The sequence below is a fragment of the Copidosoma floridanum genome, unplaced genomic scaffold, assembly GCF_036245765.1.
Source record: "Copidosoma floridanum isolate Cflo_tuat_1 unplaced genomic scaffold, Cflo_Japanese_pri ptg000030l, whole genome shotgun sequence".
Classification (NCBI taxonomy): Eukaryota; Metazoa; Arthropoda; class Insecta; order Hymenoptera; family Encyrtidae; genus Copidosoma; species Copidosoma floridanum.
In genome coordinates this window covers 8,059,749-8,084,702 of record NW_028321907.1, presented here as the reverse complement: position 1 = coordinate 8,084,702, position 24,954 = coordinate 8,059,749, and the positions used below count along the sequence as shown (strand labels likewise).

The following is a 24,954-nucleotide window of genomic DNA, read 5'->3' as shown; positions in this document are numbered from 1 at the left end:
TTTTTGTTATTATTACTTTTTTTGTATAATTATATCTATATACATATCTATAATGTCATCCTTTTATTCCGATTTGACGGGTTTTATGAGCCGGCTTCGGGATTTTGCGAGTTTGAATCGCGATAGTTTGCGCCAGCCCGGGTTTAAGGTTACTGATGGGAGTATGTGTGACATCCTGGATGGGGCCACATTGGAGGAGACGTTGATGTGCCACCAGTGTAATCATGGAAGCGTCTCTTTTTTTTTTTTTGTACCAATTAGTACCTTGTGCGTGACCGTATGTAACTTCCTTGTTTTTCTCCTTTAGTCCGTGGTGTTATATATTTGCCGACGGGTGCCGTCCGTCGGGTGCGTCCGCGGGGCCCAGCTTGTGGTGGTTGAGGGGCAAACGCAGTTTTCCCACGTAACAATACAGGTGACATCGCATTTTTAACAAGATGGGAGGCAGAAGATAAGAGCAAAATAAAAAAATGATGTATAAATTAAGAATTCTGATTGGATAACGAGAGGATAGATCATTTTAAGAGCTGCATGTCTTGATAATCTTTCATCTTATCAATAATGCCGGACACGCGTCAAAATAAAACTTACCGCCTGCCACGCTTGCAGTCATATCTTAAAACTTGGACTACAAAGAAGTGAGATTGAGTGAAGAAGAGATCGAGTTGCGCGAACGAGCAAGCCTTTTAAAAAGACAAAGCAGTAGCACGACCGAAAGAGAAGTACGGGAAATAAAAAGAGAGCTGCTAGCAAAAGACCAAAGAGCTGACCAACTTTCACAACTCGAAATTAAAAAACAAGCTCACCAGGAAAGCACAAAAAATTTTATGCTTTTTCCGGGCTGTAGCGAGCCGGATACGAACAAAATACACCCAGAAATTGAATACAACATTGGAATTGGACTATACAACAGAATTAGTATAAATAGAAAAAGTATAAATTTCGGAGTGCACACGATCGGATGTTACTTTGTATCATGATTGTACCTACAGACATTTTTATAGATTCATAAGCTATTGAGCATTTTTTATTTACTGGCTGATCTGCTAAAAACGCAAATATTTTCGGGTTTACACCCTTGTACTTTTGAAAGACGTGCAAGCAAGAAATTAGTTCTTTAAAGAGGAAACGTACTTTTTGGAAATGCATTTACGTTATTGTGATTACTTGTAACAGCCATAGCCTTAATTTAATTTATTTTTATTCTTATTTTTGAATCATCCTGAAATTTAAATGTAATACAAAAAATACTCACAAAAAATTATCCACTAACGCAGGAAAAATTGTTCGACACAGAAAATAACTAGGCTCAATTTTTTTTTTTTTAACGTTAGTCAAGATTAACCCAGTGCTAAAGAGGTAAAACTAAAAGTATCATGTTTTAATCAGCGTACATCAAAAGTACATTTTGTACACCAATATTTTTATCCACAAGCCTCTATATACGGCTCAAAACTGATGTGAAGTGGAAAAATAATTATTTTACTAACTGCATATATATTTTCATGTCTCGTAATTGTTTAGATCTCAGATGTACATAAAAATTTATTGGCATAAGCTATAAAGTGCATTAGAAAACTTGTAAAGATCTATTTAATATCAGAATAACTTAGAAATGATCATGCAAATTTCAATTGCCCAGTGTTCAAGACTCCGTTTTATTGGGAGCTGTTTTATAAAGCGATATATATGCACAAGCATGTTAACCACGTTGCTTTTGTCAAGTGCAACTTGGTCATTTGAATTTTTAACAAACAACACCATTTTGCATTCTCTACTGTCAAATTCAATACTTAAAACTGTAGATTAGCTCTGTCATCCTAATTAATATTTTTAATTTATCTTTTGAAGCCCAAATGATTTTAAAAGTTAAAAAATATAGTAAATATGGCAAAATACAACCAATTGGTTGTTTTTCTGAATTAAAGCATGATTGTATGAATTATTTAGGGCTAAAAATTATGATGACTTATAAATCAAATGAAAAAAATAATTAGAACATTAACAGTAAAATTATCACAGAACATTGAGTGAAAAAGGATCCACTGAAGGCTCTTTGTAATCGAAATAAAGCTAGAAGCAGTAAACATTGAAAACTATTTTTACTTAAGTTGAGGCGTCCTATTGCGACCGACAATCCTGTTGCGCAGAACATTGAAATGCCCATGAACCTGCATTAGCTGAGCTCTGAGAGAGTCAGTGAGCTGTTTCTGCAATTGCTGAACTTCTTGTATGTCTTGTCGCAGCACCTGGTACTCCTCCTTGACTTGAGTCACTGATCGAAGTAATCGCAGCACAGATACACTCTGTAAAACAAATATTAGTTGATAATTACTATCGGAACATTTCTTACTTAAATTGATATTCCGGTTACACAAGTACGCAACTAACCTCTGTTTCGGTGTTTTGAAATTCCTTCTCAAAAGCATCTATTTGCCATGCTATCATGTCAAGTTTCCCATCTGCCTCCTGAACCTGCAAGAAGAACAAGATTTTTACTGTAAAACAACAATCACACATTCAAGTAAAGAGGAGTTACTGGCTCTCCATTACTCCTCAAAATTAACAACCAACATCGTAATAATACAGTATATTTTTGTAACTCCCGATCAAGAGGAGGGACGGTACTTACGCTTTGCTCTAGGTGTATGATTGCCGATTCCATTTTTGGCCCTGAAGAGTACGTCCAAGTAAAATTAGAAACGAACCCGTTGCTTTATACTCTACCGCAAGGAGTGACTTCCTTCTTTGGTTTTTCGTAAATAAAACAACGTCAAACAAACGGAATACGACGTCTTCGTTGACAGCAACAGACGTTATGTCGTTGAATTGAAGCTGATAAGTAACACAACTTCCAAAGGCGATTGTTTAGTAATAGCCTCTGGTCAGGGCGTCGCTACTCAAGATGGCGTTAACCACTTATTCGCGCCAACACGTGTGCTCGTCAGCATCAGCAGTTCTGTACTCGAAGTTGAAATTTGAGATGTGAGCTCAACGGAGTCGGTTGGGTCAATGGCGGAATTTCGAGCTAGCCAAAATTTGCCAAATTCAGCCAAACATATAGCTACGACCTTCCCTTTCTTTTTCTACCCCTCTTTCTATACTTTTTTGTCCAATTTGTCCTTGCCGCGGGCCAAAATTGCAGCACCGCGACGGCGCAACCACGCGACAACATTATTTAAAACATACACGTGTTGCGGATTGCTAAATACATAAAAGAATAAACGTGAATTGTTGTTTTGTTTACGTTTTGTACTCTTTATGTTAAGAAATGTTTTCAAAAGCACTTTTTATCCACCTTAGAATTAGAAAGTTAAGTTTTAAAGAGCGACATCCTAATTCATCTCGGACAAGACAGAAACCTTAGGGCAGTTTCACATGAGTCTTGCAGTCGCCACGATTGTGTTGACACATGAAGAGTCGGCTTTAGTTTACTTGTGTATTTTCTATTTTGACAGATTAAAATATTTCTAATTTTTAAGTTAACCTAAGTATACATACACTGTAAACGTGTAAACTTATAGTTATTGTGCGAATTTCTGGTAAAAAATTGTTTTACCTGAACAATGAAATGTTTGAGAAGTTTGCTCGGATACGTATTGAAATGAAATTACAACACGCCCAAGCGCGTAAGTTTCACAAACTACTGATTTTGTAAATATTTATTAAGGTATTTACAGTTGATCATTTTTATTTTTCAGGATTTCAATGTCTCCAAAGATGATAGTAGACTGACAGTTACAAAAATTCTTGCAAGAATGTCAGCTGTTATTGATGACAAAATTGTGGCTGGAGCACAAGATCCAAACATTGTCAAAGAGGATCCCATCGTTGAGCTAACTGTAAGTGATCCTTTCGATTATCTCTTGATTTACAGTTTTTTTCTTAAACGGTTAAAGTATTGTAAATTATCATAATTCGATCTGATTATCTTTCTCATGACTGTTTATTGACAAAAACTCCACTGGTATGTTTTGCAGGATAAAGTGAAATCGCTCTATTTGTTTCGAGATCATTATTTTGAAAACCACTCCATTGAAGATGCTATAAGAAAAAGCAAGGATGTTGAAGCAGAAATGAAGAATACCCTTGCTAAGTTTGATGAGTGTAAAGGATACGAGATCGATGGTGCTCGAGCAAAGTATTATTATTTGAAAGGCAAAACCTTGAATGTAGTAGACAAGTTTACACCCCAAGCGGAGGAACTTTTAAGCAAAGCTGTTAAGTTAGAGCCAAAACTAATAGAAGCCTGGAATGAACTTGGGGAGTGTTACTGGAAAAATGATGATATTCAACAAGCAAAGAACTGTTTCACTGGTGCCTTGCCACATGTAAGAATATTCTTTGAAATTAGTTTTTTTAGTTTAAAAAACAGTATGTAACACATCATATTTTTGCAGGGAAAAAATAAGGTATCTTTGAGAAACTTATCAATGGTACTAAGGCAAGAAGCTACTTTGACTAAAGAAGAGACGATTAAAAATGTCCAGCAAGGTGTAGAGTATGCCAAAGAAGCCATAAGTTTGGACCCATCCGATGGTACTTCTTGGGCTATTTTGGGAAATGCTTACTTGTCTTGTTATTTCACGATAGCACAAAATCCTTCTACATTACGTCTTTGCATGTCTGCTTATGGACAAGCGGTATGGTGATTAATTTATTAATTTTTACTTAAACTTTTCAGTGATAATGTTTTTTATTTCAATCTGTTTTTTTTATCACAGGAAAAGGACTTGATTGCTAAAAGTAATCCAGATTTGCATTACAATAAAGCAATGGTAAATCATACGGAAAAATAAAATATATCCTTACGATTTTTTATAATTCACATTGTCTTCATTTGTAGGCTCTGAAATATCAAGAAGAATACAAATTGGCTTTAGAATCATTCCAAAAGGCAAAATTGCTAGATCCGACTTGGCCGACCCCAAGCGAAAAACAAAAGGAATTATTGCAGTATCTTAATAATGTGCAAAAGTCTGTAAATACAAAAGGCAGTATTAAAACAAAAAAGATGATTCAAATGACCCAAGTAAGTTTTTTTTCAGAAATATAACCTTAAATAGTTATTGGTCATTGAGTATTTATAATTTTTTTCAGTCTCTCAATGAAAAACATTTGGGGCCTTACATGGGAGGATGTTATACTTCAGGAGATAAGTCAGTTAAATTAGATTTAATTAATGTAAAAGACTTAACACGAGGTATTAATTTAGAAAAAGTTGTCTTTGGCAAAGTTGTTTGTTGGATTCAAGATTCAGATTCAGTACCATTGTAAGTAGCTCATTGTGTAGACTTTTTTTTTTATTTTTCATTGTTACGTTGTCATATTTTTGTTTGTAGCGTTTTTTGCATGATTGATAAAGAAAAGACTTGTGTGGCTGTGACGTTATACAATTTAGCACAAGGAAAAGGTGTTACAGTTGGAGATTCTGTTGCTATACCTGAGCCTTTTTTAATTCATCATCAATTTACTTACCAAGATGATGTAAGATTCATACCTTTTATTTTATTTAAAGAGTACTTGTAGTAGTTGTATAATTAATAATTATTGGTTTTATTTTTTTTCAGAAATTTGATTTTAAATCGATTAGAGTTGAAACGCCAGTCGTTTTGGTTGTGAACGGAAAGAAATTAGGACGAGAACAGCAAGCTAGCGTAAAAATGTCTACTTTTAAGAAAAGTGACTAATCGTGAAAATATTTAGAACAAGTTTTGTACTAAAGTACAATGATGTGATCAGTATGTGTTGAACTGGCTGAATAATGAAATTGATGCAACGGATGCATAACGAGGATAATAGAATTAAATGAAAATTCATCGTTTATCTTGTAATAATTTTTTTTAATGTGTACATGAAATGAAAGTTCTTATAATGTGATTTAAAATTGACGATTTTTATACTAAACTTTGGTCTTGATAGTTACTGCATAAGCTTAGTACGAGTTCTGGACCATATATTTTTTCGATAGTCTACGAATTTACGTACTGTCTAAGTGTCAACTACATACGCTCAGCTAACACTTTTTTTTTATTCCAACGAAATGCTTGATGCAGATCGAAAATTATCTAGATTAAAATACGTCGTCTACACCGCAATAATCAAATTTTTTATGTAAACGATTAAAAAATTTTTTTTCAGCGTTAAAATGTTACGTACACAGACGTTTTGAATAATCAGCTAACAATTTGTATAAATGTCTATTAACGATAAATAGATTTTTCTTATTGTTCTTTAAATAGTTTTATTTTTTTACCAAAATTTTATTCCGTTAAAAAAAAAAAAAAAAAAAAACAGTTTTATTTTCTTCAAAATGTCAACAAATTCATTTTCAGACGCACATACAAATAACAAGATGTATTGGGTCTTGGACGAGTGTTTTCTTAACTTAATGACGAGCTTCTCGGTTATAAAATACAAAATTTCTAAAATCAATCATATAAATATATCAAAAATACCTATATGTGTATAGGCGATAAAACATCTTACAAATTGATTAACACTTTACTCGTTCAAGTTTATTGAAACGTCAACGAGGAATTTTCTGTTTTTTTTTTTTTGTTTTTTAATTTTATAATAAAAAAAAAAAAAAAAAATCAATCGACTTTTTTCTGGACAAAAAGACTTACAATAATCAGCTATCGCTGTAGTAATGTATTACTAACATGAAAAGTAGACCAATTGTTCAAAACATTTCGTCTCTTTGTTTGGAAAAAAAAAAATAAATAATGTACACTCATACGAATACACACGTAATAAAAAAAGACGTGACTGTCGTTTGCGCTGTGCCAACGGAGCTGAAATACTCAACAGTAGCCTTATCTGTGTCTTTTGATATGAAAAATTACAAGTATCAGTAATGGTTATAAGAATAAAAAATAAAAATTAAAAAGTAAGTGTTTGGAAACTTTTTGAAACTTTTTGAAAGTCCTAAAAAGCCAATGCTTTATTGTTACATCCCTAAATACTAAAAAAAAATATATATATATATAATGATAAAAATTAACGTTTCAACCGAGTGTACCTAATATTCCGTTTTTTCAAATTTCACCTCCAAAGCAAAATACTGAGACGTTAAATAAATAAAATAAAAAAAAAACACTCCTGCTAACAAATCAACTGGTGGCACCGTTTAAATCGATCACAAATAACAACAATAAGAACAAGAGCAACAGTCTGACTTGTCTCCATGTACAAATTGACCCTGTAATTTTCGTTGTTTCGCGCATCGCATTGATCATAACAAAATACACATAAAACACAACGCACATCTTCTCTATCGCGAGCAGTTTATCCTACTTTTACAACTACGTAGTATGAGATTAATGAAATCGCCGTTAGCAAATACTCGTATGTTTCTACCTTCCTTCCTCGTATCAAACGCCGATTTCCGCGGCCGGTTCATAAAAGACATATGGAAAAAAAAAAAAGAAAAAAAAAAAAAAAATTATACAGAAAAGACAACCGGTCGCTCGTGTCGGAGACGCCTACACCTAAACGCGATCCTAATACGTAAAATTGTCCTTTGCGCTTCCTAAACCCTAACTCACGCAATAAATACTTAGTAATCAACAACGTAACAGCATCGCCTACAAAAAAGATGTACAGGCCCCCCCTTGCCTCGCTGCGCGCACAAACACACTGTTATAACAATACGCGTACGACATGTCACATTGACAATTAACTTGCGTTACGAGCGCATGTGAGCATAATACATAAATATACGTGGTTTTAGTGCTTTCAGTCTCTGCGTTCGGTTATTCTGCGTAAAACGTAGAAAAAGAAAATAATGAAAAAAAAAAAGAAAAAAGAAAAGAAAGATTTTTTTCCGTTCACTCATACGCAGGCTCTCGGCGAGTTCGGAGGGGTCGCGCGCGCTCCTTTGGTCCTCGAACATAAATAATAAACAATCATCGTCAACAGTACAGCGATGGTAATGATAATAATAATAATAATAATAATATGAAATTAATTGTAATAGTAGTGCTAGTTGAAGGGAAAAGAAAATCAGCTTCGGGATTGTTGCGGTTTTCGCACGCAACGCACAAAAAAAACGAAGCGAGTGGCATGGCGTGACAACGATGACACTACGCGAGCCCTCGGCTGCCGAAACTCGCGCGGTTGAGTCAAATGTTGACCTCCCAGAGTTTGAAGTAGTTGTCAATGACGTTGAGGAACCATTGTCGCCTCTTGGGGTCCTGGAAGAGCGGCGTGAGGGTGCGCAGCTGGAGCTGAAGTAGCGCCTCGTCGCCAAGGAGCGAGTCCAATTGGGCGAGGAGTTCGCCGTTGCCGTGGAGCTTGAGTAGGCTTGCGTAGGTGAATATGTACAAGTGGACGCGCAGCCGCTCGGCAGCCCAGTACTCGACCGTCCGGTTGCCCGACGCCGAGAGTATGGCCCCCATGTGCTCCGCGTTCCACGGCGAGAAAAAATTGTTCAGCTCGATGCTCGACAGCTCGGCCACGCCCCGGCTCTTCAGCTGCCGCTTTATCTGCAGGTACGTCTGCGGACTGTACACGAACACCTGGGGGACAGGAGAGCGTTTATTGTTTTCCTCTCATTATTATTATTATTATTATTGATTTTTTTTTTTTTTTGGTTGTTTCAGTCTTATCGACAATTGAATTATTGACACTTGGTGTGCAAAGTTCAACTACTCGTGCAAAGTGGTCGGTTCTAGCGCCTATATGAGTAGGTATACCGAATATTTGCGCTTTTGAAGGTAAAATCTTTGCACTCTGAATGTGAAAAAAAAAAAAAAAAAAAAAAAAAAGTATACACGTATTTCGTGCGTGCGACGAATGGTTACACTCGTGTGATTTTCACCTTTTTGCTTTGCTCAGGTATATAGCTTATACCCTGCACACTTGTGCGACAATTACCTGCTTCGCACAATTGCTCCGTAACATGTACAATTGCAGGTATATATTTCGGATGAAAGTGACAATACTTTTTAATTTCAAGTGCCTTTTCTTACACGAGTGTGTTAATATCAGTGCATGCATGATCATCATATTATTTTAGGCAGTAAGGGTAAATTTATGTAATCTTCTATAAAAATGATAACTAACTTTTTAATGATTAATATTGGGTTAAAAGTTGGATAAGTTGTATTACACTGATTTTTCTACACCAATAGAGATAAAATAATGTATCACCAACAGTTTGGGGGAAAAACCTCGATATGCCCATACAGTCCCACTGGAGTAGTGATTTTACTCACATCCGTCTTAGTCTCTTAGCTGTTGTTGTTGACGAATAATTTTGCGAGCTCGTTTGCCGTAAAAGTGAAAGCGAAATGAAAAGCCACGAACATAACTCGAGATAACCCGGGATGGGCATAAATATTTTTGGATCTCTCGTTTTAACCGTGGCTATTGCACTTGACTCGATCTTACGAGCTAATATTTTCACACAATGTAGTAGGTACTTGAAAGTTGTTTGTACAATTTTACCTACTCGCGTGTCAGTGTGTCCGACGTGCTTTTACTATAAAAATCCGAGTTCAGCCGTGCATGTGTGACGATTCAATTCAAGTTACAAGGTTGATAATTACGCGGCCTCGAGCGTTTTTTTGACTAAATTCACCTTCTCTCGCCTCACACCAGTTCCATGAGTATAGGCTCCAGTCGCAATTGACAAGAGAGAAATCGTTAATAATTTAATTTTAATTACATTTATCGGATACAACGTTATTAATTACACTCCTCTGTGAGCCAACACGATCAGGTACATATATGCGTCAATTCACTCGTAACATTATCAAGGAATTTCTTAACGCGTTTTTAGGAACGTTGCCATCGAATTTTCTGTATTGATGAAAATGCAGATGCCACGTTTCATATGGGTATGCTTGTGTCGAGGACTTGAAAGAGCTTATGGTCATCATATAACATACGTTACATACGTTTTCTGAAAGTGAACTCGTGTGTACCATCTTTCATTTTTCTCTTTACACTTCGCTGCGAGTGTAAAAAAAAATAATAATAAAATAAAAAAAATAAATCAACGCATTAAAAAAAAAAATTTTCCACTTTATTCCTAAACACCAAAATTCTCCGACTGAATCATAGCAGATTCCTGTGGTCTTTTCCCTCATATCGTAAATGCTCGGCCTGCAGACTTTAAATACCGTTCGAATATCGTAATGTCTATTGTGCTAGGAAAGAAAAAAAAAAAAAAAAAAAAAAAACCATTTAAATAAAAAATTTCTCACTTTCACTTGAAATAACTTTAATATACGTAAGAGAAGAGCTTCTTACCCCACTAACACACTGCTGCTTATAACAAATACAACTGGTGGGGGTTTGCATTAATATTTTTTATAGTTGAGAAAACGAAGAAAAAAAAAAGTTCGAATTCACCAACTGCAAAAGAAAATCAAAAGAGACACAAACGAAAATAATCGATGATTCAAATGGAAATCGCTAGGCGGCTAATCGATATTGGTCCCATTGGTATTGATACGACAATCAAAATAAAAACAATCCCGCAAGTGTCGAAAAATCGCTGCTTTGAGTATATAAGGAACCTCTTTCGCACGTAAACACGTGTGGTCCGAGGCTTCTCAACGACAGCTCCGCTGTATAACATCAGGCATGCCCGACCCTCTCCCAACTGCTCGAGTAAGTGTACACCAATCCAAAATGTATACACGCAGAGAAAGACTGAATGAAGACAAAACTGTTGTATCACTATCGACAAATGTGGAATCGTTGATCATCACCTGTTATCACCAAGGCAGATATACACGTTACCTTCCAAAGGAACATCTGCGCATGTTGTACTGAAGGAGCTTGGTTGGCATGATGAGTGGCTTGAAAAAAAAAATTCAATGAATAAAAGAGGAATAATAAAATTATAAGTATATTCCTGGGCCAAGCTGGAGTATGTGTCTCAAAAGAAACGAAATGTGCTTCAAAGTGGAAGAAAAAAAGACAATAAAAGTTCACAAGCCGCGCTACGAAGTAAGACACAACACCCCCCACCTACCCCGTATGTGTTCACCACCTCATGTGTCATAAACAAAGATTGAAGACAAGCTCAGAAACAGAAAAAACAATGATGAAAAGAATGGAAAAAAGAAACGTTGAAAAAGAAATGACGATCCGAAAAGGTGATTGGGGAGAGGAGAACGGCGAAAGCCACACGGAGTTCGGGACTAAAAATCCCGGCGGTTGTAGCAGCAACTGTGACCACAAATTTTTGCGCTTTTTCCAAATTTTTTTTTTTTTTATCATCACAAAGTAATATCATCATCGCCACATTGCGTTTAACAGCTTCGGAGCTTGCAAGCACACTTCATAGACTATCTGCGCTAAAGATCCGCAGTTTGACGATTTTTTTGAGCTTTTGATATTGCGATTGGATAGTAATATACAAAAAGAAATTGGAGAGCTTCATATTGGTTGTGGTGCTAGAGTATGCTAATATCAGCTTTCGAAGCTCAAAACGTATAAAACTGTGTTGCTTGACAAACGTTGATCATATTTTGCAAAATAGATTTTTCTTATTGTTTCTCTCGTACACAAAGCGTTGTTAAGCTCAACTTTACCGATTTACGTGCACATAAAAACGTGCCTTTGTATCCTGCCAAAAAAATTTTTTTTTTTTTTTTTTTTTCGACCCACTGAATTTTCGTGGATTTTTTCAACCACGCAAATATGTATGGATGCCCACGACACGACGATTTCTCAGCCTCTCGCTCCCTTTTATTCATCCCGCATGCAGTCCGTGGCACATTTCGGCGCCCGCGCGATCGCGAGCTCAAGCGAGTGGTCCGTATACCTGCAGGCAGTTATGCAACTTTCCCGTCGCCTACTTAAAAAGCGATGATGCAAAACCCGTCGCTCGTGCATACACTGTAACACGTGTATATATACACAAATACCCACAGCCTAGCTGTACCTATTCCAGTGGGCTCAACCCCCCCTTTCGTACGATATATGTATACGCGATAGCGCTCTAACTAGGCTACTTTTTCATTCGCGCCAAAGAGACACGTGCAGGCTGCACCGGTGATGAAAACTTTTTTCTGATTCAGAACTCTCTGTGTGCCGTTGCCTGGATTCCAAAGATATAACAAACACATCGACAAACCCGAGTCCAATGCACACACGGCACTGATTCGTTGCGACCCGGAAATCGACTCCCGCGTATATCGTTTATTTGTCCCGATGCAATTTAATAAGCCTGATTTTTCCTTTCTTCAATATTTCGCCGGGTACAAAAATGCTTTTATTTATCAACATAATACGTACCCATGGCTCCGGAGTTTTCCGTACAATGAGACAATACGCGTATGCACATATACGTAGGTATATTATGTATACACTAGGCAGCAACGGGATATAAATATATACAATGGGGGAATGAAACGCAATTCAATTGTACATTTTCCTTTTAATAGAGCAGAAATGTCAAGGCTTCCTTTCAACGCTCGTATGAAGCTATTACTTTCACGGTGCCCAAGTCTCTATATACCTTATACCCGCGCACACGAGGAGAAAGAGAGCATTTTTATCAATCGGCTTCCATTCGTGAAATCCGCGGTGAGTACGTGGATTGTATTTTTATCCCTGCAATAATATTGATTTACCCCGGGAATATTGAATTTTAGTCCGATAAATGATTGGGTCTTTTTCCCCCTTTCATTCACAGTTGCTTGCGTTAGGAATGATTTTTATTTATTTATTATTTTTTTTTTTTCTTTTTTTTCAAACGTTATGGCACATAAAACTTTAATTTATTTCTAAATAATTTTATGCGAGCTTCAAACTTTTCCGTGTACGGGGAATCCAATGCTATGAAACGCACATTTTTAGTAACAAAATTTATTTTGCCCATAAAACGAAATTACAAGTGCACTTTATCCGGTCATGGTCAGGAGAAAATAGTTGCTGAATTTGATTACGCAAACAACTCTGGGCTTTTAATATTCCCTATGATTCAACGTTTAAAATAATATCGATTACCTTTCACTGTTACATGCATATACATATATATAATATGTGATCTCTTGTGCACACACGAGTGCACATTAACTAAATTCGTTTTGCCGAAAGAGCTCTACTGTCAGGTGTAATTGGATGGATTTACCAAGGTAAAGTGTAACGGCTACAGTTTTCGAATTTCTAGTTTAAGTATTAATTTTGTGTAGAGAACTGTACCTTTGATGTTTTCGATGATTAAAAATATTTAAAAATGATTCAAACTAATTTTGTTTTTTGTTGTATCGTTGGAAAAAAATTTTTTTCAAGAAAATCTCATAAATTAATCAAAATTTTTAATCCGTAGGATGAATATAATATTGAGTTATAAAAATGACATGTTCAAACTATCACTTACGGCATACAAAAAAAAAAAAAGAAAAAAAAACCACTAATAAATAAATACTCCAAGAAAACAAAATGAGCCATCGATCTGGTACTCTGTGATAATGATTTTAAAATCACTGTACCAGACTTACACTAACAATTCAGTTTCATCCCACATTCCGGATAATAGCTGGTTGTGGAACTATGTCGTGTGTGTGTGTACTCTCGTTGTGCGAAAATTAGGTTGCCATGCATTCGCGCCGCTTGTCAAAACACAGGGGATGGTCTATATAGACCTTGCAGTCACGTACTAATTAACCATTTTCTCAAGTGCTTCATTATCTTCGAGTAAAATATGAAATCACTCTAGTATTTGAAATTTGTTCAAGAGATACGAATCCTTTAAAATTTATTGTACGCCCATGTTTTCCAAAAAATTATTTACTTTTTTTTTTTTTTTTTTTTTTTTTTTTTTATCGACATCTTAAAATTAAACCTAAGAGCTTATTTACTCGAGACGTTTTTTTGATATTTCCCAGCTTAAAAGTTACTCGAGTTGCTTTATACACGTATCCGGAACAAGAGTCATCTTTTTGCCACCAGTGTAAGAGGGAAATAAAGTTTGTAGTGATTACAAGTTTTGAAATTTTGTTGTTTTTTCCCCTTTCATCGCGATTCTAAAAAACACTTGATGAAAAAATGATACCTCAATCGCAAAATTGCTTCGTTCTCAAGGACACAACGGGAGCATATTGACATTGTCAGCTAAATTCACTTGATTGGTATAATTACACCTGTCCATTCAATTAGGATGCTCACGCTAAAATGCACGCCAATCAAAATTGAACTACACAGGTATATCTCCTAGCAGTGACCTGTACTGCCAAATGTCAGTGGGATTTAATTTTTGTTTTTAAGTTGTAAAGAACCTAACGAGTTGAAAAGAAAAAAAAATTGATTTTACAAAATGTATGAATTCCAAAAAAAAAACATACTGAGAATACAAAAAAATATTCCCTCTTGGATTGCACGTCAAAGCTCGATCCCATATTCTGCATTTGTGCGATTAACGTGTGCACTTCGAGGTTCATCATTTATTCTGTGTATCATGCGAGGAGCTACATTCAGGGGCATTTGCATAAAAGCGGCCTATTGCTTTGATCTTTCCTTTGCCATTGTTCGTTATCTTACTACACTGTAGAAATTATATTAAATGTAGCTTTTGTATTCCAATTTCAAAGGAAAGTTATTTCAGAATGATTTGTAATTGCAATAATTATCGATCAGTAGGTGAGTTTACACTCAATTTGTCTCAATGTTTTTTTTTTCACAATTTTTGTTGTAATATTTTTGTAACAACGTGACTCAAATGAAACCAACAGCGTCATGGTTTTGGTGACGGCAACACTGCAAATTCCAGTGATTTATTTAAACCCGCTTATTAAAGGCAAATAAAACCGTAACGATTCTCACACGTTTGCATCAGTGAATTTTTTTATTTTTTTAACCCAGAGTAATTAATAATTTACGTAATTAAAGGCAGGTCGCAATAATCCGTTTTTCACGCATAATAAAAAATTACACGCATAAATTACTCGGGTGCAAACACGTAAAATGTGTTGTGGCGATAGAGCCCACTGGGATTTGCAGCAAATTCTCTTTTCACCCGATCCATTTTTTGGCAACCACAGCATATAAGCCCTTTTTGAGAACGCATAAAAGAAAAACTTTTTTTTTCTCTAAAGCTTCGAGGATTGGCTTAAAATTGTCCAAAAAATGTTTTCCTCAGTCACTGCGAGCCGTGTGGGTGTGTTACCCTAATTGCAAGCAGTGCTCACCTGATAGAGCGAGTTGCCAGTGACGTAGCTGGATATGTAGTGCGAGCCGAAGTTCTTGATGAAGCGTATGACACTGGCCGTGTCGCCGATGGTGACGTTTTCGGCCTCCCTGGCGACGTCCTCGTCCAGATGCAGGTACTCGGAGCCGGGGCCGGTGTCGAGGCGCTTGACGTCCCTGAAGCGAGACACTCGCACGAGGACGTAGCAGTGGTCCCCCGTTACGAAGGACGCGCTGATGCCGAGGTGCTTGGCTATCATGGCGCGCGACCAGCTGCCGGTGAACGCGCGCCACGGCCTCTCCAGGTGCTCGAACGTGAAGTCACGGAAGTAGGCCTGTTTTTGCGGGCGGCCAAGCGAAACGGGAAACATAATATATGTATGTCAGATTTTTTTTTTTTTTTTTTTTTTTTTACGTTTTAGGCACTAACGTAGATGTTTTTTTTTTAATTACAGTAACTAAGGGTCGTTATTTACAGCTTTTTTCGATCGTGAATTAAAAAAATTGTTTTTTTACTTATTTATTTATTAGGAACCATCAGAATAATGTTTCGAGCAAGAAATGTTTATAATTTTTTATTATTAGATTACGAAAATTATTATTTTTTTTTAACTATCGAAAAATCGTTTCATATAACATAATCTTTTTAATTAACGTTTACGGACAAAATTTTAGATACGAAACTTGTTTCAAACATCGTACTTCTAGGAAATACATTGAAGTGAAATCGTATATTTTACATTATATTTTTTGCTGTGGTGTCGACTACTCGTGCCTTACAAGTCTTTTGAATAAATTTAGCATTTTATTACGTATCTTGAAAAAAATGTTACCTTTATGGTTTTTAATTTAATTACAGTTAAATTTTAATCACTCAATGATCCTTTTTGGGTAATTTCCATGCCCGTGATTTTCAAAAGCTATTTTCATTCGTACCTTGAAGTTGCGAATTTTCAAAAAGCTAACGAGTAAACTTCAGCTTTCGAGTGTCACTCAGCTTCAGTAGGATTTAATTAAAATCCGACAATTTCATACTTGATAATAACAAAAGTAAGAATATAATATTAAATTTTTTAATTAGCAAAAAATGTGATTTACGAATAACGCAATGAACGCATTAAAATCATTTTGTTACAACATTTTATCTTTTAATGAATACCGTACAAAAGCTTATGAAAAATCACTTTATTTTAATACTTGAGAGGAATTAAATTAATTTTCGTAATAATTTCAACAGCCACGTTTGAATGAACGTCAAGTGTATAGTTATACAAAATATTTAAAAAATACAAGAAAACTGAAATTCATTAAATATCTCGTAATATTCTCGTGAAAGCATCCATGTCAAAAGCATTTATACATCGCATAATCTAAACAGCAAAACAGCCAATGAGCAAAGTTAAATTGCCATCTCGTTCGTATTAAGTTCAAAGACGTCTACTTGGCCATGTTTTCCGATATTTCTCTCGTCGCTTGTGGTCGACGTTGTTTTATCGCCGTCAAACTTTGTGACGTTAATTATCCGCGTTTATCCCACTTACCATATATTTTAACAAGTCGTCTTTCAACGAGCACGCTTTTTATCCATAAATCAGCTTTTGAAGAATATTTCTTGAATTCATTCGAGTTTCAAAGAGCGCCGAACTCGGCTTTATTACTTTCATTTCATTCAAAGGCTTTTTTGCCGCATACACTTTTTTTTATTCATTTCATGCGTTTGTTGTCAAAAATCTTTCTCAATTTTTTAATGATATGCTCCCGTTTAAGTTCCAATCTTAAAAGGCTTTTGACTTATTTCACAGCAGTATTTTTCAAAGCTCATACGTAAAATATTTCATAAAAGTTTTTTATATTAAAATTACTTGATCCATAATAAATATGTTGGAAAATCATATGTCAGATATTGTGTTCATTAGTAAATGATTACGGCAAACAAGGTTTTGAAAAAAAAACTGCTTGATTTTTTAGAAAAATAAAAATTGTAAAATTTATAGTTTTGAAATTTAATTGCAACAATATGGATGTTGAAAATACGTTGAAAACCGGGAATGATTAAATTTACGTTCTTCGCAGCGGGTCTTAAAGACTCTTCATTAAGTATCTCTAAACTGATTGCAAACAGGTATTTCATCAATGACGTGCTATACTTATATCGTCTTCTGTTTAATTAGAGCAGTAATAAGAACGAAATAGCGACGTCTAATAAGATTTTAAAGATAATATATTTTAAATTGTATTTGGTATCATGTAACATGTTGTGCACCGTAAAGATAGTAGAAAAATATTTATACTACACGAAAACTGTTTGATAACACATTTTCATGCATGAAACTACACGATATTTTTCTTTATTAATAAACAAAATAAAATAAAATCTTCAGAGGGTATTTAGAATTATACCATGAGATAACGATCAACTCCCAAAAAGTGGAGAAAAAAACCTTAAAGCTTGCATCCCTTGTGGATCATAATATATTATACGTCTGTATCTGCTACAAAGAATTTTCTTAATTTTTCGAAGTAACGAGAACTGCGTGATTTCGTAAATTCGACCGAGGTTTTTGTACTTTTCGTTCATTTAAAAGACAAAAAAAGTTTAGCTAAAATAAAGTTGCACTTCATCGTTTACTCAAACCTTACCGACTCTTCAAGTCTCACACAGTTTTGAAGAAAACGCGATTGTGAGATTGTTTTCAACAGAAGCAAAAAAAAGGAGAAAAATCATGTACCTACTTATCACCAGCTCACCTGCAAAAGTTGCCGCACGTTATCGCAGAACTCCAGGTGATAGTCCCCGTCGAATAGAACATCGTCGCGTCTCGCCTTGGGCGGCGCTGGGGCGACGTTACGAAACACGTCGAGCGACGGCTCGCGAAATATCCAGGTGTCGCTGTCGTTGCGTGGCACCACCCTCATGCTGACGGCCAGGTAGCCGTAGCGGCTGAAGACGTTGACGGAACCCCCAAGTTTCGGCCTTTGCTGCAGCGTCAGCTGGAGCCTCAGTAACAGCAGCACCAGCAGCACCAGTGGCCTCCTTCCTGTCCACATGACGCTGTCTGGGCCCTTTTCGAGCGCTTGTCCTACCGGCGCGTCTTCTGTCCTTGTGCTCCTTTGAGTGGACAGACTTTTTTTCTCTTCTACGTCTCTGAAAAAAAGAGGAGAATTTGCTAGTTAGACGAAACTGTCGAAGCAGATGCAAGGTGTGTCTCTATATTTTTATACTACTGATACTTTTCAATGATATAATAATAGTTTCAAACAATATTTCAAACTCAATCTAAAGTAGGTTGTTGTGTCTTTTTTAAAGCTAAATACCACACAATCCCTTTCATCAGAGCATTTAATACTTCTTAACCTAAATTTGCTCAACTCTAATCATTGTTATTTGGAGAACACTTTCATATTGTCGACAAAATGTTTGGTACACGAAATCGAATGGAAACCCTAGAAGTTTAAATATTTAAAAATTTACCGCTTGAAGAAAACCACGTGGTATCAGTCGAAACCAATCAAATCACGAAAAAAGATGCTTTATCCAGTGATCCATGCATCTCTTGGAAACGAAAGTAACAATTGGTGAGAGAAACGGTTGTCAACATACTTGTTTTTTTACGAAAAAGAACTTCTCAGTTGTGAGATGTTACAAACGAAGTATTAAAAATAATAAATAAATAAGTAAAAATAATTAACTGGTTACGATTGTTTGTTATTATTATTTTTTTTTTTAACCAAAAGATTATTCGAACGAAGATAAAAATACTGTACTTTGGAGTTTAATGAAAGTGCACAAATATTTAGTTAAAACTTTATAAGTTATACGCCCGTTGCTCATCCAGTGCTCGCGCGTCAACAGTTGCTTGAGAGAATAATAATAATAATAATAATAATTTAAGGTAAGGAGGGGGGCATCATTCGAGCAGCAAAGTTTGTTCACTTGCATTATTCACTTAGTCGACGAATTAATTAAATATAGTAAACGACCTACCCCACAGTCACGACGAGCAGTTGTAACTTAACGAGATACGCACTAGTTTATTGTTTCATTCCATTGCACCGAAGGTTATGACGAACGAGAAAACGAACGAAGAGGAAGAGCAACTGCGTCGAAATCGTTGCACGAATTCGACGGAAAATGAACTTTTTAATTGTCAAAGTTTCGCCATTGTTCTCCGTATGCCGTGAATCCGTACAATTGCCGAAGCAACTGTTCGTTCGTTGTTATAATATATAGTATTAGGCAAGCGCTTAGTGTTATAATGGCACCCTCGTGTGCTTCGAGATTATTTCGAAGTGTGATAAAAGTAATGGTACCTCCACACCATATAATATATAATCGCCTTTTACAAAGTTACGTTAAACTTTGTTTGTTTTTTTTTTCTTTTCTTCTTTATGCATGAGCCAATAAAGTAGGGGCCAATTTGCATCTTGAAATTTCGGGTGAGTGCCGAATCTACATACATTGCGCTCAAGTAGAGCCAACGGCGTTGCGCTCGAGGGTCCGTGAAATTAGGAGCTTGCGATGCGTGCTAGTCTTGTCTGTATTGTATAGGGAGGGGGTGTGTGTTTTTTTCTGTGTTGTCTTTGGCACTTTTAGCTCGTGAATTCAATTTCGTTGCGAAACAAGGGAAAAAGACTCATCGAGAGAACTTTATTTTCGCCGAACGGACAAATAACATTTGCGGGCGCATAGGAGCAAAACATTTCCAAGTGCGTTACGGGTGTATATATATATACCGGCTGTTCCGGATTTTCCAAACTTTTCGACTCCTCCCCCGCACTTGGTCTGGATGTTTGTCTCTGGCGACTCGGAAAAAGCTGCTAAAGATCAATGCGAACCTGACAAAAAAGTCGACGACTGCAGGGGGTGTTGTTGTGCATTGTGTAAGTAATGATTTGTGTTGAAACTAGTTTGGAAAATAGATTCAACAGATATCTTGTACTTCGAAATTTTTGTTTTGAATTTGAAAAAGAAAAAATTACGTTTTGAATATGTATCTTATTTTAAGAAAGACAAGGTCCTAATTTTTTTGTAAAACTTTTGGTATTAGTAAAGTAAAGCCACGCACTAAAATAAAATATGCAAATAATTATTTTGTAAATACTTGTGGATGAAAATCGAAACACATTTATTTCAAAAGAAAGTAAAAGATACTTGAAGCACTGCTAGAAAGGATTACTCGAATTCACGATGCTTTCATTACTTGGTAGTAAGTGAGGATTAAAATATTACGAGAAAGTACACATTCATCAACAAACAAAGTATTTATTTGTCAATGGTTGAGGCTGGATAAAGGTAAAAATCAAACCAAATACTTATTCATCAAGTAATAATGACTCAACTTGATATTTTAACAAATATTCCTCATTGCTAATAAAAATTCCCAATTCAGCGATGTGGTATGTATGCTTTTTTGGGTATTCTGACACGTAGATCTTCAATTCGATAAAAAGAGCGAAACAAAAAGAAAACCAAGCCAAAAAACAAAAAAAAAAAAAAAAATTACGTAAAATAAAAAACCTCTAGAAATTACGCTCTTACGGCACGAGCTGCGACGTCTCTTGCTGCAAGCTCCAACAACAATCCCTACACCGCAATGAACCCCAATAAGACCCACCGATAAAGGGAAGACAGCGCGATACAAAAAAGGCACCCAGAGGCCATTATTGGCTCTCTCGTCGTCGCTCTCCAAAGAGACGAAAGGCTGCGAAAAGAAGCTCGCGCATTATTATCCCGTGCAGTTTGCGGGAGTAGGTAAACGCACAACAGGACTGTACGCACACAAACAGGCACACAGCGAGAGTAAACAGTCGGGCGGACGCCTTGGAGGTACAAGAGTAAGTACCTCATACGTGATGCAGTCGAACTCAGTGGCAAGCACAGAGAGACACTACTGTGTGGACACGCTGCAATGTCACTCCGAGGAGCTTTTATACACACATGTGTATGTATAGACTCGGGTGAGGTGTACCTATATTTATGTTGAGGAGTGAGGCAAGATGTACTTTACTCTCGAGCAGTCCTGCAAGCTTCTCTTTGTGCACACGCGTGTGGGTGCATTTGTCCCTTTCATTACACATGCAGATGCACCGTATATGTACTCAGACGCGTGGCTTACACGGCCAATTTATTGTGTGCACGTGCGTGTGTACGCGTGCGGGGGTGTAAGCGTTTACCCTACTCGCTGTACAGGTGCTATATATACATACGCGCCTTGTTTACCCCCCTGCCATAGTGATTTCTGTATGAATATATTATACATGCTTCTGGTAGTGCCAAAAATGCTCATTTGATCCATGCTGGTGGAGTCCTTGAAGTACCAAAAATATACCCATTCGTGTATACGTGTTGGGTTTATCACTTTTCATCACGAAAAAAATTGTATTGTGTGAAAATACGTCGATGTAGCCTTCATAATCATGGTTGTTCGAATTAGTCTTGAAGTTGTAAAAAAAAATGAAAATTCGTTTTGAGCCCAGAATAAATGGCAAAAGACAACATTCGAGTTAAAGAGCCATCAATCATCGATTCGATGACAAATCAACTCGATTTTCCTTTGTGCGGTGTACTTACACGTCAATTTGGAAGGATAAACAAACGTGGCGCAATCACAAGCGAGCGCACGCGACTGGAACCACATGAATTTTTGTGTCAGTGCCACTTGGCTTTTCGATCCGGAAGAGAAGGTTACACGACTCGCCGAGTCTCTCAAGAGTTCACGTGTATCTGTAGGTACGTATGGCTGCTCCCTTGTATTTGTCCTACCTTAAATAACCCGAAAATGCTTGCTTATCGGCTGCGATTGCGAGCCAAGTGGTGTGCAAGTGTATATATCCATATACTGCAAGGTTTGTGCGTGCCAGAAAATAATACGTGGATAAAAAGTGTATTTAGGTTTCGAGGTAAAATAAAATTGTAGGGGAATCACAGGAAAATTATGTCGTTCCGTTTTGTTGTGTGTTTCAATGCCAAATTATTTTGGAAATGGTCCGGTTTCATTTTTACATTTTTATAAAACCATACGAATAACCGTACAAGTAATCACAACAAGCAATAGTTTAAATATTATTTGTGGTTTTGAAAAATTAGTCAACCAGTCATGATTTAATTTTTTTCGTTGGATAATAAATTAGACGTAAAAATGAATGTATGTAAAAATAAAAAATAAAAACATTGAATAAAACGATTTCACTGGAAAAGGCGCTGACGCGAGATTCCGTCGCTCCAGAGAGGCCGTCAATGTTCTTTTGTGAGCCTCAACCATGAGACAAATAAATATAATGTATGTAAGACAGCTGTGCGAGCCATATGTGTACAATAACAATAAGCAAGTCCGCGACCAATGAAAACAATCGAGCCACGCGATTTTTAAGAAACCTTGCCTTATTCTCGGAAGAACGGATGGATAAATAAACAAATTTACATGAAAGAAAAAAAGCACACGTGTTTCGAGGCTCCTTACCTTATGCCACTTTTTCAAAGTGTTCCATATGTTCTAAATTGTGCTAATTCACCCATAAATTTTCATACAAAAGCATTGTTTTTTTTTCATGCATGAAAAATACAAGAAATCCGATAGTCCCAAACTACTATACCTACATTAAATGCATACTTTTCTTTCCCTCTCATCCGAGTATATAATATAGGCACGACTTTTTGTCCTTCTCCCGTTTGCGCGTTTCAAAAGTTTATGGATGCAGTACAACTTTACACGTGGCACATGTGCTCCCGCAACCTGCTGTGGGCTTGATACAATAATTATGTACATTTTGCATGTGCGGGAGTCGTGCAAACTACGCGAAATAGAGAGTAAAGTTCGAATTTAGTGGAAACAAAGCGGGGAAATAAATTATGATTCGTAAGCTTGCTGCATACGTGTCTGCATGTGACAGAATATCCGAGGATGACCGATGTAGAATAACCGAGTGTCCGCAACTATAGTTAGCAGAAAATTTTGTATTATTCGTGCGTTTCCACATAATATTATTAATATTTGAGTTAAGGCATCATGTATTACGGACAAGCACGAACTAATTTGTTTATAAATTACGGAAAAAAATATAATTTCATTTTTATTTGTGCTTACAATTATCATGTGTACCCTCGTAGTTTTCTGTTCAATATGCTGACGAAGCGGCATACGTTAGGCATTTATTTAAAAGTCAAACTTCAAAGTTTAGTAATAAAATTACAAGTTTTAGCGGCATGAAAACACTAACTAAGTATGGTCGCCATGTGGGGAGCAGAAAATTAATGAGAGCTAGTGCTACGCTTCACCTGTACACAAATTCATGCAAGCAGTGTGATGGGTTATAATCGTGTCATTGATAATCTTGAAAATTGGCATTGCAAACAAAACATAAGCAAAACGATTTTAAGGACATTAGATTTTTTAATCCGTTCAATCCTGACGACATTAATTTCACACAAGTACCAATTTAACAAGAAAAAAAAAGCAAGTGACGAATACAAAAGATCAAAGTCGTTGGTAAAAAAAAAAGAGTGAGCGCAAGCATACATTTCCACTCTTTCACAATATTAGAATGAAACCAAACGCGGCCTGCAAAAGTGGAACGGAGTAATCGGAGAAGGTTAACCACGACGAAAATCGCGTTGCTGCTTGGCATGAAAAAAAAAAAAAAAAAAAAAAAAAAATGTACGCATCAGCCTGTAGTTTCCGAGAAGATAATACTTTTCAATTCTGTCGCATAATCGCCAATAATGAAGATTCGACAACCGATACTTCGTACATAGACAGCCGTTCTACCGCGAGCAATGCGGTCAGAGTGATTATCTCGGTCGTTCTGTCCTTGCTGGTTTGTTTACGCGCAGATGTTATTACGGAAAAAGAAGACTAGAGGCCAATAAACGTAAGTGCCGTCTAATTTGACGCTAGTGAAACATGCTGGGGTGGAGAAGGGGTCTCCCTCTAGAAAGTGGGAGCTGCGGTATTTCGGGATCTCGCGACGAATCGTGAAGTAATTATTATCCATGCGGTGGGTTTGCACAGCTCAAGTGGACTGATTTGTTGCGAAATTTTTGGTTTAAAATAATAAATAAAAGCGTGCAGGCCTAGTGTGGAAAGTAATATTATTTGTACTTCAAAATATATCTATTGAAAACGAAAGGATAACTATCGAAAAATCACGTAAATCACCGAGCGAAACAATCATTGAGATGAATAGAAACGTACTGTGGAAGTTATAATTTAAATTTGCTTGCATGAGCTTGCGAAATCAATTATAATTATAGAAGGGTAATGGAGGGTAAAATATCGGTAGTGAAATAGTAGATGTTTGTTATTAAAGATCAATAAATGAACTATTTACTGGAACGGTGTTAAAACATTTTTACGAGAGAAAAATGAAATTTTTATCTCGTTTATGTACAGAATTAATGAACATTTTTTTTAATAGCTAAATTTTATGGCTATTTAATTTGTGCACATTTCGCGCATCGATTGCCAAAATTTGATCAAATGTCACTATAAACGGGTTTCTATAACTTTAAAATTAAAGGAATATAAAGATGTTAGAAATCATAAACTCCAAACTATTCAACGTACCAATAATACGATCGTTTAAAAGTTTAATCATGAGACCTAACAAGCATTTTCAAATTCGTTTTATTTATTTGCAATATTTGATGTCAAGAAATAAAAATCCAATTTCACAATACTTGACATGCAAACAAGATTTGGAAAAGTTTTTCAAAACTTACAGAGATCAAAGGAAGTTTCGCAAAAACCAAAGACGTTGTATCAAACAAAATTTTTTTCATTTCACCAGCGGTATATATATATACAC

General features: G+C 36.1%; 3 protein-coding genes across 3 annotated transcripts in view; 1 reads left to right on the top strand and 2 right to left on the bottom strand.

The window, feature by feature from the left end:
* Positions 1-2,999, bottom strand: LOC106647849 (uncharacterized). Its single transcript, XM_014364412.3, has 3 exons — positions 2,633-2,999; positions 2,392-2,475; positions 1-2,306 (listed from the first exon to the last, which is right to left on the bottom strand). The coding sequence occupies exons 1-3, from the start codon at positions 2,663-2,665 to the stop codon at positions 2,103-2,105; spliced, it is 321 nt and encodes a 106-aa protein (XP_014219898.2). The 5' UTR covers positions 2,666-2,999; the 3' UTR covers positions 1-2,102.
* Positions 3,000-3,481: 482 nt separating this feature from the next.
* LOC106646949 (tetratricopeptide repeat protein 5) lies at positions 3,482-6,407 on the top strand. The gene is made up of 9 exons (XM_014363182.2): positions 3,482-3,629; positions 3,702-3,842; positions 3,981-4,331; positions 4,401-4,643; positions 4,725-4,778; positions 4,847-5,032; positions 5,101-5,273; positions 5,343-5,487; positions 5,571-6,407. Exons 2-9 carry the CDS (start codon positions 3,759-3,761, stop codon positions 5,688-5,690), a joined length of 1,356 nt encoding a protein of 451 aa, XP_014218668.1. The 5' UTR covers positions 3,482-3,629; positions 3,702-3,758; the 3' UTR covers positions 5,691-6,407.
* Positions 6,408-6,915: 508 nt separating this feature from the next.
* Positions 6,916-24,954, bottom strand: part of tsl (membrane-attack complex domain containing protein torso-like) — a 51,583-nt gene continuing 33,544 nt past the window's right edge. The window contains exons 2-4 of the mRNA XM_014359929.2: positions 17,899-18,295; positions 15,153-15,485; positions 6,916-8,522 (exon numbers count right to left, since the gene is read on the bottom strand). Coding sequence (XP_014215415.2) covers positions 8,127-8,522; positions 15,153-15,485; positions 17,899-18,198 — 1,029 coding nt within the window. The 5' untranslated portion in view covers positions 18,199-18,295 and the 3' untranslated portion in view covers positions 6,916-8,126. The remainder of the gene's footprint in view (positions 8,523-15,152; positions 15,486-17,898; positions 18,296-24,954) is intronic.

What these genes read in the sequence shown, in the direction of transcription:
- LOC106647849 (XM_014364412.3), bottom strand. Translation starts at nt 2,665, where the DNA reads ATGGAATCGGCAATCATACACCTAGAGCAAAGC. An exon ending in TCATACACCTAGAGCAAAGC is followed by an intron (nt 2,476 to 2,632) that starts GTAAGTACCGTC and finishes TTCTTCTTGCAG; the next exon opens with GTTCAGGAGGCAGATGGGAA. An exon ending in TTCAAAACACCGAAACAGAG is followed by an intron (nt 2,307 to 2,391) that starts GTTAGTTGCGTA and finishes TTTGTTTTACAG; the next exon opens with AGTGTATCTGTGCTGCGATT.
- LOC106646949 (XM_014363182.2), top strand. Translation starts at nt 3,759, where the DNA reads ATGTCAGCTGTTATTGATGACAAAATTGTGGCTGGAGCACAAGATCCA. An exon ending in ATCCCATCGTTGAGCTAACT is followed by an intron (nt 3,843 to 3,980) that starts GTAAGTGATCCT and finishes TATGTTTTGCAG; the next exon opens with GATAAAGTGAAATCGCTCTA. An exon ending in AATTTACTTACCAAGATGAT is followed by an intron (nt 5,488 to 5,570) that starts GTAAGATTCATA and finishes ATTTTTTTTCAG; the next exon opens with AAATTTGATTTTAAATCGAT.